This window comes from Corvus cornix, chromosome 5 (genome assembly GCF_000738735.6).
Source record: "Corvus cornix cornix isolate S_Up_H32 chromosome 5, ASM73873v5, whole genome shotgun sequence".
Lineage (NCBI taxonomy): Eukaryota > Metazoa > Chordata > Aves > Passeriformes > Corvidae > Corvus > Corvus cornix.
Genome location: NC_046335.1, coordinates 36687031 through 36701529, shown reverse-complemented (window position 1 = coordinate 36701529; position 14499 = coordinate 36687031). Strand labels below are relative to the sequence as shown.

General features: G+C 45.1%; 2 protein-coding genes across 2 annotated transcripts in view; one reads left to right on the top strand and one right to left on the bottom strand.

Annotated features, from left to right (window-relative positions):
* Positions 1–4253, bottom strand: part of CDAN1 (codanin 1) — a 35343-nt gene extending 31090 nt beyond the window's left edge. Inside the window, exons 1-2 of the mRNA XM_039552107.1 lie at positions 4135–4253; positions 818–1521 (exon numbers count right to left, since the gene is read on the bottom strand). Of these exons, the coding sequence (XP_039408041.1) occupies positions 818–1521; positions 4135–4230 (800 nt within the window). The 5' untranslated portion in view covers positions 4231–4253. The remainder of the gene's footprint in view (positions 1–817; positions 1522–4134) is intronic.
* Positions 4176–9078, top strand: LOC120410018 (myb-related transcription factor, partner of profilin-like). The gene is made up of 2 exons (XM_039552110.1): positions 4176–5023; positions 5840–9078. The coding sequence occupies exons 1-2, from the start codon at positions 4569–4571 to the stop codon at positions 5844–5846; spliced, it is 462 nt and encodes a 153-aa protein (XP_039408044.1). The 5' UTR covers positions 4176–4568; the 3' UTR covers positions 5847–9078.
* The last annotated feature ends 5421 nt before the right edge of the window (positions 9079–14499 follow it).

Sequence of the window (14499 nt, the reverse complement as noted above, 5' to 3'; positions counted from 1 at the left end):
GTGCTGGAAACACACCTTATCTCCCTTGGCCAAAGCATCATCTAGACCATCACCCAGACCCAGCATTGGATTTGCCATATAGACTCACACATGTAATAATTTTCAGCTGGAATTTTGCATGTCCAACTAGAAAGTCCCACTTTCAGAGGCCAGTGACTGACATACAGAGCAAACAGGCTGACACAAAGGCTTTGTATTTGGTAATGAGGATTTTAAAGAGTAAAAGAGAAAGATAAAAGGACTGAGGCAACCACAACACAAACAGCCGCCCAGAAACTCAGCCAAAGTCACCAAGGAGACCAGGGCTTACTGCAGACCAAGGATAATACAGCTACAGCTATTTTGTCCACAATTACACAGCACAAACAAAGCTGCACACTAACATCTGCTACCAGAAGCCACAGAAGGTCAATCCAAAAGCTTTTTTGCTAGCATCAGTAATGCTGAAGAGCCTTCCAGGACTGCTCTTCCTTACCAACTGCTATTCTGTTAAATGAGAAATGTGCAGAGCCAATACAGCGCTGACTTGTTAGAACATGCAAGGACAAAGATGTGCTCAGCTTTCTATCAGCTGGACTGTGCACTGGCAAGCTGCAGGCAGCAGCACAAGCAAGAGGCTAAAGAGGTGTCTTGGGTGAGTCCACAGAGGGGAAACCTGACTCCCTGTCAAGGCAATATTCCCTTCCCTACACGGTGACCAGAAGCCAGGTATTCTGTATTACAGCCTCTTCTGCATCTGGACATGCACAACAGCTGGTCAAGGAGCAGCAACCCGCAGCACAATCCCAATGAGACAGCGAGGCAGACTCGCTCTTACTTTGTCCAGCCAGAGGCAGCAGCGCCCATGGGCGGAAACTCCTCCAAGTTGTTAAGGTTCAGCTGGCTGGGCGGGGATCTGGCAGAAACAAGAGGCGCTTCACTTCGCTTCCTTCTCCCTCCACTCCAGGATCCACTGTCACTCTTTCCATCCTCCTCTTCAGCCAGGGAACGCCCCAGATCCCGAGCTACCTGCCGGCCAGAGGCACCGACCGAGCTGCTGCCTTTCCTCCGGCCTCGTCTCACAGGCAGCACTTCAGGCGTGGCCGTGAGGAAGCTCCCCAAGCTGGCCTTCTGAGATGACCGCTTCTCACCGTGGTGGAGCACAGGGCTGTGCCCAAAGCTCGGGCTGCTGCTGGAGACCACGCTGGGAAAATCACCACAAGGGCTAGACAGGTTTGACCCGGAAAAGGAGGAGGAACCGCTGGAAGCTGCAGCAGGAGAAAAGCTGGTATCTGTGGTGCAGATGGTCACTGAAGTCCTTTGCGAAAAGAGCTGCACTCGGCTGCTGGTTGCATGGCCTGCCCTCCTTTCTGATCCTGTCCTGTGGCTCCCATGGGCCTTGGAATTAGGAGTCTTAGCAGGAGTAGGGGGTCCATTAGTCAGGATCTGGCTGGTCTGCTCCCTTAAAAAATTCAGCAGAAAAGGCACAAAATCTTTCTGAAGCAAGCTAAGAGATACCAGCTTGTCATGGATGTGGTTCTCCTGCAAGAGAAGTGGACAAAGAATTAATATAAAGATGCTACCTGATTCTTTCTGTCCATGTACCCAGACACATTTAAGTAGTAACTATGGGATTTCAAAACACAGTAAAAACCAACATGTCAAAGTAGGTCACTGAAATTCAAGCAACCATAGTGCTGGTCACAGACCTGAAAATTAGCCTACACACAAGCCATTTTGGCACAAGTTTTCAGATGGAGTCATTCGCTTTGGTCTCTGACTGGAAAACAGTGGAACTGTTCCATGGAAACATCAGTAATACTGGCTACAGCCAGGGAGGACTTGGAGCAACTGGCACCCCTAAGTTCAACATTTCAAAAACATCAATACTGAAAGCATCTAATTCTAACAGAAAAATCTAAAATTTGCCATGTCTCTGTGCCCTAGTTCTCTGTGAATGCCACCTGCTCCCACAGAGGGGTGCTGTAACAACAACCGCTAAAGCACTTGGAGTTCTGCAGCGCCAAATACAAAGCTGCTTTTCCATTTCAATTAAATAATTTTGCTCCCTTGAGACCTCACAGAGGTCTAAACAGAGACTGTGCAACTTTAAGGTATGTGAATTTTATACTTGAGAAACCTAAACAAAAAACCCACCACTGACTCAACACATTTGAAATCTAAACAGGTGGTGATCTTACAAGGGTAAACCTAGACAAAAACGACTTCATGTTACGTGTGCAGTTTAAAGTTTTGTACCCTGGGTAAAAATTCTTTTGTTCCTAACACTGCACCGGGTTTCTGTTTCCTCTCATTAGGATTCAGCAACATTTGCAACAACAGAAGAAGTTCTCCAAGGCAGCAACTTTTTCCTTACTAATATTAAAAAGCATTGCATACATACTCCTGTAAAGTTATATTCACAACCCTACTAGATGAAAAGTCAGGAAAGCAAACGCTGTTTCTGAAGAAGGTTTTCTGCATGAAAGAAGACAGCAAAAGCATGCCCGTGACTGGACTCACACAATCCTCAACACCCATACTAAGGTCATATTTGAAAGCGTGAGACCAATTCAGCTTCTTGAAGAAGTGTGAGATTCTGACACAGCCTGGATAACAAGCCAAGCAGCCAACAATCAGTGAAAAAGCACAGGTCAGAATACGACCCCCACGAGGTGTCAGAAGACCATTTCCAGCTCAAAAGTGCCATGAGAGCTAGAGCAAGATGTAGCCTAGTGTTTCCTTGGGTGCCCCCCCTGGGATTAGCAAAGGGGCAAAAAGATGATTACAGTGTATGCTATGCATAAGGTCGGGTAGTTTCTCCAGCTTTTCAGGGCACAACCTGTTTTCACTCATCTTTCTCTGTCCAAGTGAATAGAGGTTTGGTTCCTCCACAGCTGGGTAACAGGAACCTGTCAACAGCTGCCTGCTCCAAACTTCCACTTGCTTTCTCATGCTGAAGCAACTGCGCTGCTCCCAACAGCAAGAGGCAGCAAGAAATTCCCTTGCAAGGGCAAACATTTTGACCTCCACACCCCTCACCAACACAGTGCTAGCTGAGCTACCAGGATCTCAAACTTCATAACGTTGTCATGTCTGCTTCTGCAAGTCACAGTTGAAGAAATACCACACAACATAAAGTCCCGGTCCATTCTTCCCATACGTTTAGGATGATGGCAATACCCGACTAACTCACGTCGGTGACACCAGTGAGTTTTGATTTTAGCACTAGGTAACACTCTGCAAGGGGGTCAGGCAGAAGATGCTTTAAATACAAATTGTTTCTCTGTGTTATTCTCTATGTGAAATACAAGCACTCCTAGTCCATTTACAGTTAGAAATGTTTTTATTTCCACAGGAACACAAATTGTTCATGACAAAACTCAGCCAGCAAGTACCCTCTCCCAGCCCGCAAAGATCCTCCTCAAGGTCCAGGCGGGATGAGCATCCAGCCGGGAGGCGCGCTGGCGCCTGCACAGAGCCACCGCCAAGCCCTGGGTGCTGACAGCCTCATCCTTCTCTCACCGCTACCTTCCCCGACAAAGACGCGGGAAGCGTCACCCCCTCGTGTCTCCGCGTTCCCCCAAGGACACCAGCTGCGCTGTGCTGCGCTGCACTGCCCGCCCCTCGCCTCACTCGGCTCTGCGCTGGCACACGGCAGCCCGGGCTCCCGGCGCTTCCGCGCCAGCGGCCGCGGGGCCCCCCGCTCCCGCCCGGAGCCGCGCGGCGCCACCGCCCGCAGGAGACTGCCCGGCGCCGGCGGCGCTGAGCTGCGGCGGGCTCAGCCCCGAGCATTTTAGCGGGTTTCACACGCCCGCCGGGCAGCTCCCGGCGCAGCTCCCCACCGGCGGCCTCGCCTTCCCCGCCGCTGAGCCCAGAGCCCGCCCGCGCCGGGGGCGGTGCCACCGGCTGTTCGACGGGAGCTCGGCCTCAGCCCGCGGCCGCAGAACGGCACCTGACGGGGCCCCGGGCTGACCCACGCGAGTTTCGTCCCTCACAGCAGCGCGGGGCGGACAAAACTTTCCCGCACGGCCCCGGCCCGCGGCAGCGAAGGGCGCTGGGGGAGTGGCGCGACTACGGGCCCGGCCCCGCCGCAGCCACGGCGCTGCGGGAAGGGAGGGAGGGAGGGCGAGCGGACAACCCAGCGCGCGTTACCTCAGCTGGGCGGTGGCCGGGGCCGTGCCGGAGCCACCGCACCACGGCGCTGACCGGCACCTCCTCCTGCAGCAGCAGCTCCAAAACCGCCGCCATTCCCGGCGCCGCTCCCGCCGAGCACGCGCACAACCCGCGCCGGGGGCGGGCCCGGCGTGTCCCCCCTTCCCGCGGGGGCGGCGCCGAGCGGGGATTCCCGCCGGGGAGGCGGGCGGGGGCCGCGCCCCCTCCCCATGTCAACACGCGGGGCACGGGGCGCCTGCGCCGGTCCGTGCGCGTCTTTTCCTCTCATGCGCGGTATTTCCTTCCCCAGCAGGGCTCGGGGCCCGGCCTAGCGGCGGCGGGCACCCGCGGGCCGGGGTGCAAGGAAGGGCAGCGGCGTCCCCCCCCTCCCCGCGGCTCCTCGCCCGCCCGCCCGCCGACACCCACGGCGGAGGATGGCCGAGGACTCGCCCAAACGGCGCAAGGCGAATTTCAACGAGGCGGAGACGGAGGTGCTGATCGAGCAGGTGCTGAAGCACGAGCAGCTGCTGTTCGCAGCGGGACCCGGCCGCGCCTCCGCGGGCCAGAAGCGGAAGGTGTGGGAGCTGATCCGGCACAAGGTGAACCCGGTGGCCGCCTGCCCCCGCGACGTGGAGGACCTGAAGAAGCGCTGGCGGGACCTGAAGCGCCGCGACCGCAGCAAGCTGTGCCGCCTCTCTCAGGGCTGCGGGCCGCCGGCGCCCCCCGCCCTCGGCCTCCTCCTGGCCCCCGAGGAGCTGCCGCCCACCGCCGCGCCGCCCGCCCGCCGCCAGCGCCGCGCGTACGGGCTCCCTGCTGCCCGCCGAGGCCGTGCCCATCGTGGGCGGCATCGACACGCTGGAGCTGCCCGGCGCCGTCGTGGGGGACATGGGTGAGTGCGGGAGCGACCCCCGCGGCGCCGCCCCGGACCCTCCGCCCGGCGTCCCCCGCCGCAGCGCGGGGAATCGGCGCTTGCCCGCCCGCTGCGTGCGCGCAGGGGCCGCGGGGACCGGCCCCGCAGGAAAGGTCTGGTTCGGATCCTTGGAAATGCAGAACTATGTGCACGCACGCAGAACTGTGAGGCTTCGTGCTGTAGGTCATAAAAGTGCCTGCGAACAGCACCCAAGAGTAAAAACCCTGTCTCGTAGTAGATGCTGCCCAGCTACGAGGCGTTAGACCCGGTCACCGATCTTCACTATTACAATAGCTATTCTTGCAAATGCAAACAGCCATGGCAGCACACAGGTCCAGCCAGTACAAAGTGCTGCGAGTACCTAACTTCGTTTGTGCTGGAGATACTGTCCTAGCGCATTGAAATGATCACCTTCAATACCAAGGGATTCTCGCAATCACAGTGCTTCAGCAACGCTCTTACTGGTTACTGCATGCGTGATAGAGCATGAAATGAGCTTGCAGTGAACTTTGTCTCTGGGATCCTAAAGTTTGGCTTTTGTGGTGGTAAGGGAGCTGTAGTATGCAGATACATGGTTGACTGGTGAATGCATATTTATGGTTTTCTTACCACCTATCGAGGTAATTTGTATTATAAAACCGTCAAAGATAACATAGTGTGAATTTGAGAGTCTTGTTTCAAGGACTAATCTTAGTGCTTAGTGAATGAGAAAATGTGTCACTGACTGCTGAGGTTATGAAGTTTCTCACAGGCTTTACTTTGCTTTTCTTCCCCCCCACCCCCCCCCTCTTCTAGGGTTTAATGGCAATCCCGGCCCATCTCATCAATCCAGTCTTGAGCAGATGAACCTCAAAGAAGAAATAGTAGTGAAGGTGGTAGAGCCAGAAGAAAGCTCTGAGGACATGGTAGTGGTTCCACCTAGTCAAGAACAACTGCCTTTTCTGGGGACATCAGGTGGTGGTTCCTCAGGGAAAGTAAAAGCCAAAACAAAAGGCAGGTCCCAGGCAGACCAAAACAAAATGACTGAAGAGGACCTACTGCAGATTCAGCAGACCCAAATACAGGTGATCCAGTCTGGCTTTGACAGTGTCAACCACAATCTTCGACTGCTGCAGCAAGGCATGCAAGATCTGAGTAACAGCATCAGCATCATGGCACATACACTTGTTGCTATCAAAAACGTCTATGTGAAAAACAACACTGGCCCAACCACACATGCCACTGTATCTACTCAGACCACAGCTGGGTACCTGAGCCCAGGATCCCCCCAGCTCTCCCCTGCTAAGGACAGAGGTAGAGCACAGGTGGCTGGAAGCAGCAGCAGAAGCAGCAGCTGCAGCTCCAGCTCCATGTCACAAGAACCAGGTCCTTCCGAGTTTCCTAGGCCCCCCCTGAGAAGCATTAAGAAAGAACATCCAAATGGCTGCTACTACTTCTGCTTTGCAGATGTGTAAAAACTTGAATATATGTAAAGTGACTGTGTTGTTGGGTGCTATTGTATGTTCTGCTCCGGCCTGTGACTTTGAAGGAGCAAAGTGGACTTGCCTCCCATGTTTTTCCCAGTGGGAAACATTTTGCTATAGGTGGCATTAAACACTAATTACCAGTCTCAGTTAACTCTGTTGCTGTTGGCTAATAAATTTCTTCTCTTTTCTTTATTCTCTTAAAAAACCAAACATTTATTTTGATTAAGACTTTTGTCTGTATCGTCCTTTGTTTAATGTCACCTTTTGAAAAATAAAAGGCATGACAGAGGGGTAAAAAAGTAACATTATGGTTACTAACCACCAGGAGCTGTCTTACACAAGTCACCTGGTTCTTGGATTAAACAAACCTCAGAAGTAGCTGGTTTTTTAAGTACTTCCCTTTTCTAATAATGTTGGGGGTGTTTGCTTGGTTGTTGTTGCTGAGTTTTTTTTAAGTCTGAGCTGTGCAAGGCATCTACAGGAGGAGTTTGAGATACTTGCTTATTCTAGGAATGGTTTAGGATTGAGGCATCCATGAGTGTCCTCAGAATTCATACAGCATTGTTCCACTTGGCTGTTGTTCATTCCCACTTTATCAAATGCAACTTCTCTTCAAAGACATTTTGTTTTACTGCACTAGCAGGGGAGCCTCTTTTTTGTCACATGGTTAAAATAGAGAAATATAGCAAAAATGAGGAATTGATGAGTGATGCCTGTTTCTGACATACAGGTTATATGTAGGCTGTATCTTTATCTGATTCTGTAAGCCTTATGGAATCGATATCACGCTATTTGAAATACAGAGAGCAAAAAGCTTTGTATTATTTTACATGAAATGGAAGTTAGATTTGCTGTTAAATTACAGGAGGCAGGGGCTCACTTCATTCCAGACAAATGATCTTGCATAGTTTAGGAAGATTTCATCTTCATTTCCTTTCTTGTAACTATATACCCAAGGAAGAAGAAAGATGAGGAGGAATTGGAGCAAAATGCAACCTGGTGTCAACTCTGAAACAAGCAAAAATCATTTTATCTTCATGCCAAAATTTTGCATTTAGTTAGGGGAAAACTATTGTCACTGGCACTATTTTAAGATGTTTCAGGGTTATATATTAAAGCCAATCTACTTTGCACCATTCAGAAGTAGCAGAGGTGCAATGTTCTTATATCTGGCGTCCGTACCGGAGGGCAAACAAAAACACTCTCACCTGAAATTTTGTCCAATGACTTGAAAAATCATACAGGTTCTCTTCTTAAGCATTTATGATCAATATTAAAAAAATTCTACAGATAAATTTGGACTATAGCAATGACTAGCTACCTCTAGTGTTACAGTCAGTTTGCACAAGCATTCCTGCTGCAGGAAGTTAGCAAATACAAATAACATAGAGAATCACAATTAAATTGTCCCTCTCCTAGAAGCATAAGAATATGTAATTGTAGAATAAGATATGCCATTTTTGCTGTCAGCTTTGACTGAACTCTACCGTATGAAAATGTGCATATAAGTACTTCATTTCTGCCCTTACACCATTTTAGTGTACTGATTTAACTCACTTGCACTTCAAAAACCAACCACTGCTGCCTACTATAATGTGAATACAGGGTAATCAGTTGTTACCAAGTGTTTCCTTTCAGTATCACAGATGGAGTAAGATATGCAAATATCTCACAAAAATAAAATGTATGCACGTACCACACAATGTTAATTGGGATTAATGCCTTGAAAAAGAGAAAGTTCTCTTTTCCAGGTTTGCCTTAACAGAAGGAGATGGTATGGGTAACAGGTATTAATAAATTGCTGAGTTTAAGAATGGCAAAGAATTAATCCTTCTAAATCAGATTTTTGAGTCTATGTTGTTAAAAGCTTTCCAGATTAACCTGTTGGAAGCATTATTTCTCCCCCATCAGTATGGATGGGCTCTCTTGAGCAGGGTTTTCTGTATTTTGTTTTCATGGACAAAGAAGCTAATTCATGCTACCATGACATTCCATGTGGATTAGCAAATGTGATCTATCTGGTCCTTCTGGGCAGCAGTTTGAGCTTATCCAGGTTGCAACAGGCAGTTCTTACCTTTCTTTTGATGTTTCAATTCTTTTTGCAATGGTTAATTTTTGAATTTCACCTACTACAGCATTTCCTGGGAGAGTTGACTTGTGTCTGCTTTCTCATGTTCCAGTACTGATTTACGTGAGAGGCAGCTACAGTGTGAGTAGAGAAGTGCAGCAAGATCCCACGAGCAGAAGGGGCAGATTGGATCTCCTGTATGAATGCAGACAAGCCAGGCAATGCTAAAAGGCACTGTGGTGATCAGACAACAACCAGACCTCAACATCAATCTGCCACAGCATGTTTGTTCTGATCTTCCTCTTTCCCTGTATTTCAGTTGTACCACTGAAATATACTGGAGCCAGATCAAAATCACTCTTCCACTTCTGATACACTCTAGATTTACTATTTTAAACAAGGAAAGAAACTGAGCTACCTCTCATCACTATAGAGTGGGCAAAATTGTTATTTTCATCTTCAAATTAATACAGTTGGTTGCGATTTCTTTACACACCCTTTCTGTGATTAAATGATGGTTCTGTTGGGAGCACTGAACTCACACGCACCACCCAGAAGCCACGCCATTAAGTTTCTGGCTGCTCTTAACGGAAGGTGAAGCATAATTTTCTTGGACTGTTACTGAATAAATGAATTCCCAATTTGTTTCCTCTCCTTTGAAGCTACCTAAGCTATTTGTACAAATGACAAGAGCAAATGACCTGGTCATGAAGCTTAGTGAAAATACTGCCAATGATATGAACAAAGGCAAGCTGGCTTTTAATTTGCCTGAATGCAAATAACAAGGCTAATACTGAGAAAGACATCCAGGGAATTTTCTCCAAATCTTCTGGAATTCCCTAAAAAACTTGCCCTGCTGTGCAAAGTGGAGGCAGTATTTTCTGGTAGCATAGGACTAAGACATTCAGGCACACAAACTACAAATATAAATTGTGATGATTTTACACTCTACTTATGCCTAGTTTTACTAGAAAGAGAAATAAAAGGTTATTGGAGGAAACTAGAGCAACTGGTAGCTTAACATTGCATTTTCTCCATAGCATTCAGATTCAGTAAAAACTTCCATTCATTCATTTCTCTGCTAACTGCTGCTTAAGTTTATTGTACAGAGGGAGACAAGTCTCCTCAAGAGGCTGTAAAAGCTCAGTGACTACATCCAGACAGCTGATTATCCCCAAAAGAGGTCAATTACAGTGGCCTCTGACTAAATAAAAAACTACAATTTTGAACAGAAAAATGCCATCAGCAGCTGGCTTTTCAGGACCACCATATTGTTACTTAAATTGACGTGATCTGGCTGTGCCAATCATTTATTGTTTAGATTAATACAGACAGAAGGGGTAAGAACAAATAGGTTTCTGAGGGGGTCCATTTGGGTTTTTCTGTTGTTATTAATGTACAACACATGAACCTACTAAATCAGATAAACTTCCATTGATCCAATCATTCCAATTTGCAATATGAACATCTGATTCACGTTGCAATAGTACCAACATACGCTTGCTTTTTACTTTCCTGAAACAGAAAAAAATTATCACTGCCAAAGCACTTTATCCATTTAAATTACAGGGTTGCAATAGTAAAAAGTGATGAAAAGTATTTCATCTAAAGCTTTATAAGTTAATGAATCATTATACAAACACAATCAAGAATTGAAGTTTTGCATGCGGAATGAATATTTTATTTAGAACCAGTTTATAAAAATAAAATACAAAATAATTTGAAAACAGAACTTAAACATTGTACAAAGCCTTGATATGGTACAAATGAGAAAATAAATAATTACAACTTTATGTACAAATGACCATTACAAGGGCATTAACTCTTTATGCTCTTGGGTGCCTGAGCAAACTTAAATGAAAAGAATGGCTTAGAAGATTTCCAAGGAGGGGAAGAGAACTGCAATTACTGAGCAAGAGAATTTGAAGGACTCAACATTTGTCTTCCTCAATGGTAAAAAACGATCTTGGAACTACTTTCCACTTAATTTAATCATGCTGCAGACTTTGCTATTGAATACTTGATTTCTCATGGGGTCACAACATTGTATTTTTAATTAATATACAGATTTAATTCTTTGTGGTATTGCCCAGAGAGTTTAGATTAGCAGCCATTGGTTGGCCACTTCAAAAAGTCAGTACTTGTCTGAAGCCATTGCTGGTGATTTCCTTAATTTACTAGTTTGGATATTCAGAGGAAAGCATTTGAAAATTGGCATCTGTTAGCACAAGCACTGTAACTTGAGTCTGGGCTGACTCTACAGAAAGAAAGTTAAAACCTGGGGAACAATCTCCAATCTTGCTTTCTAGCCAGTGAAAGTAAAGAGGATGCAGAGAAGGCTGCTTGGCAACAAATCCAGATCTCCAGTCAGAGGAAGAAGATGTGAAATTGCCAAAAAAATCCTACTTCACTTTGTGTCAAACCTTTACGACCTTGCCTGCCATGCAGCAGATACGGGTTTAAAAGGATTTGAAGCCAGGCAGACCAAACTAATTACACTGCATCTTTTGGAGCAAGCTGTTCTGCTGTTACCATAGGTCCTTTACATAAAAGGTCAAAGATCAAGTGATCTCAAAACAAACCTCAAATTAATTCCAGCTGAATTCCCACAGACACTTGTGGATGATCAGGACCTCACATGAGTAGCCCACTTGTGGTATTGTTTTAGAAGAAACACATTGTACTCTTGGCCAAAGCTGGCTCGCAACAGTAATTCTGACAGAAAACGAGAGATCCAGAGGCACGTCATGTCATAATACTAACAATAAAAAATAAGCATTTTCCAATTTAAAATACAGCAACCGCAAATTTGATACTTATAGAGTGAGTTTATCCTTTCAGTCCCTGATCAGGTGAAAGAGTCTTAACAAAACAGGACCCTATACTAATTTTAATGGAGTTTCACCTGCACAAGAACAGCAAGAACTCTCATGGATCCAAGCTCTTCATGTAGAGAAGAAACAGAAGCATAGCATTTGGGTTTGTCATTATTACTGTTGAGAGAGAATATGTTATCATCAATGGAGAGTAAAATCAGCCTACCTGTTCAAACCTGGATGGCGAGAGTCATTGCAAAGTTAATACATAAGTCTTTGAAACAATGGACTCCTGAACATTTTTCCTTAAAAAACCCAACCAAACAAAACCCCCCCTTGAAGATGGATATTTAAAAGCCTGATTATTTAAACCACATGAAAATGAGTGATAAAAACTTTTTGGCATTTGATCATATCTTAAGATAATTCCTGACAATTGTTATATAATCCAGGCTGACTTTATATAATTTCTCTTTCACAAATATTATGTGTAGGGAAAAGGAAGACTGGCTTCAAGCAGACAGGTGAGGTATTCTTTTGTGAGGTGCATGTTTATGAAATTTGATTAGCTAAAAAATGTATGACCTATGCCTGTGCACTGCATGTAGTCAAAACATTGAACCTCACTCCGTTTTACCAGCATTCCTGGTAACCAAAAATTGTACTAATTAAAACCAAAGGCATTTGAGCCAAAAGCAAAACAGCAAACAAACCCCTTCAGTTCACTGCCTACTTGATTAGCTAAAGGAAGTAGAACAGAAATATTATGCCCTGTTCTATAAATTTCAGAAAGAGGAATCATAGAATCATCAAGGTTGGAAAACATCCCCAAGATCCAAGCTCAGCTGCTAACCTAGCACTGCCATGTTCACCATCCAATGAGCACCCAAAGCTTTTACCAGTTGAAGAAAGGAATCATGGATAAACATCAAGGCCTTTATTTATCCACCTGACAGTTCTCTGACCATTCCCAAAAGTGGAAAAGCATACAGAGAATGTACCATAGGAATCATGGTATTAACCGAAGCAGACCCTGACTTACTGAGAATGACAAGACACACATGGCTCTTGTCACCTCATGGAACCAGTCCTGCATGAAAAAATCCATATATTATAGGCCTATAACAAGAAAGAGTTTGACTTTGAGCTCTCTTTTATTCTCCTATTCCTTGTCAGAAGATTACTCTCTCATTTAACATATATATAAAAATTGGAGGCACATATTGTTGGTTTTCCATTAGACCCTTTTAAGAAATTGGAATGATCACATTCTTCTCACCAGAATTTATGCCTCTTAGTGTTCCATAAAAATGTTCAATTCATTATGGAAAAATTCTGTTTACAGGAAAGACTGTACTGTAAGTCTGGCTTTATCTACATTCTCATCCAAGAGAAAAAGAAAAAAAATTTTAGAAGCATTATAGTCAACCATTGCATAAACGTTACTGCAATAAGAAGGACTTACGGGAATTTTGCCCACGTAGGACTACAGGATCAGGCCTTGTAATATGAAAAAGACACAGAATCAGAATTAGGGCATAGGAAAATTGCAGCAGATGAAGAGGAGACCAGAGTAAATCAAAGCAAAACAGGCCTTGGCTCACTCTGGCAAATGAATTCCAGTAAACAGGATGGAATAGCTGAGACTCTTCTTATCTATATGTATATACACACATATGTATGTATGTATATATATATTTCTATATAATATACAATATCTATATAAGTGTATATGTAGATACACTTATGTACAAATGTGTATTTATATATATATATATAAAAAATCAAAATCGTGTGTTTTCCCAGCTGTAGTTAATACCATAATACTACACACCATAGATGATAGAGCTCCTGCAAGTCTTTTTCAGATGAAAAATATTTCAAGCTATTTTTAAATATATAGGACCAAATCCTCCCTTATACATCAAGACTGTTTAGTGAGGTATGCAAGAAAGCTTGATCTCAAACATGCAGACTTCAAGGTATGAATATGTCCAGATTTTCCAAGACAGGATGTGGCTGGTGGCTGTAATGAATGCCTTGTGTCACTCTGCAGGGGTTTGCCTCCTGTATGTAACTAGCAGTTAAGCCCTCATATTGCTCCTGCCTTTGAGCAGTGAAATTTTCTACACTTACTGATCCCACTCAAGCAGTAGATGGGTGCCTAGCATCATACAACTTGCCAACATTGCTCTACTGTATCACACCTTCTATTACTCTAGCAGGGTTTTACCTAAGTAGTAATTGGTATTTGTAATTAATAAAGAGGTTAATTAATATTGATTTTTGAGACTGAAACAGATTGATTTTACCATGCAATATTGTAGCACAAAAGTCTGTGTGAAATGTTTGGTGATTTCAAGTTTTATTTTAGTTTAAAGGCTTCATGCCTTAGTTTCTCTAAAAAATGCTCCAAAGTGCTGGCCACAACACAGAATACACCGTAAGGAGGAATTGAGCGTGCAGTATCTGCACCTGCTACATGTCATGGCTCCATTGCACTGCCCTCCAAAGAAATGAGGGCTTGAAGAAGACAAAGTAACAGCTCCTTGAATTTTATTATTTCCCAGCTAATATTCCTATATAAGCTGCTGTGGGCTATGCAGAGTAACTATAGCCATTTTGTACAATGGAGAAAAATCTTCCCCGTCCCTGAAAATGTGTTGCAGATAACCTGCCATAAACCATTCACACACACTCTGCACAAGGGCCACACACATGTACATTGATGCTTTTCTGCAGAGCCAGTTTCACATTCAAATACTGAAGCTTACAGAGTCCTTAATAATTATATAGGCCCTCTAGAAATATTAAGCTAATATTTATGTATGAGTTGATCAGCTGACCATTACATAGTAACATTAACTGATTGCTATGTTAGACTATAGTAAGCAATTCTGTAAACTTTTGGGAGAAGGGTATCAAGCAACAAAAAACTCAAGAAGAGCAGGTAGTTCAAGATAAGTTATTCACAATTGCTCCTCCATTCATATCTTCATGATTTTCTCCTTAGATCCTGTTGAATCCACAGCAAAAAAGCAACTGGGGGTATGCAGTCCTTTTACCTTTTTCGTCACCAAAAGAAGACTGTGTCATCAATCACAA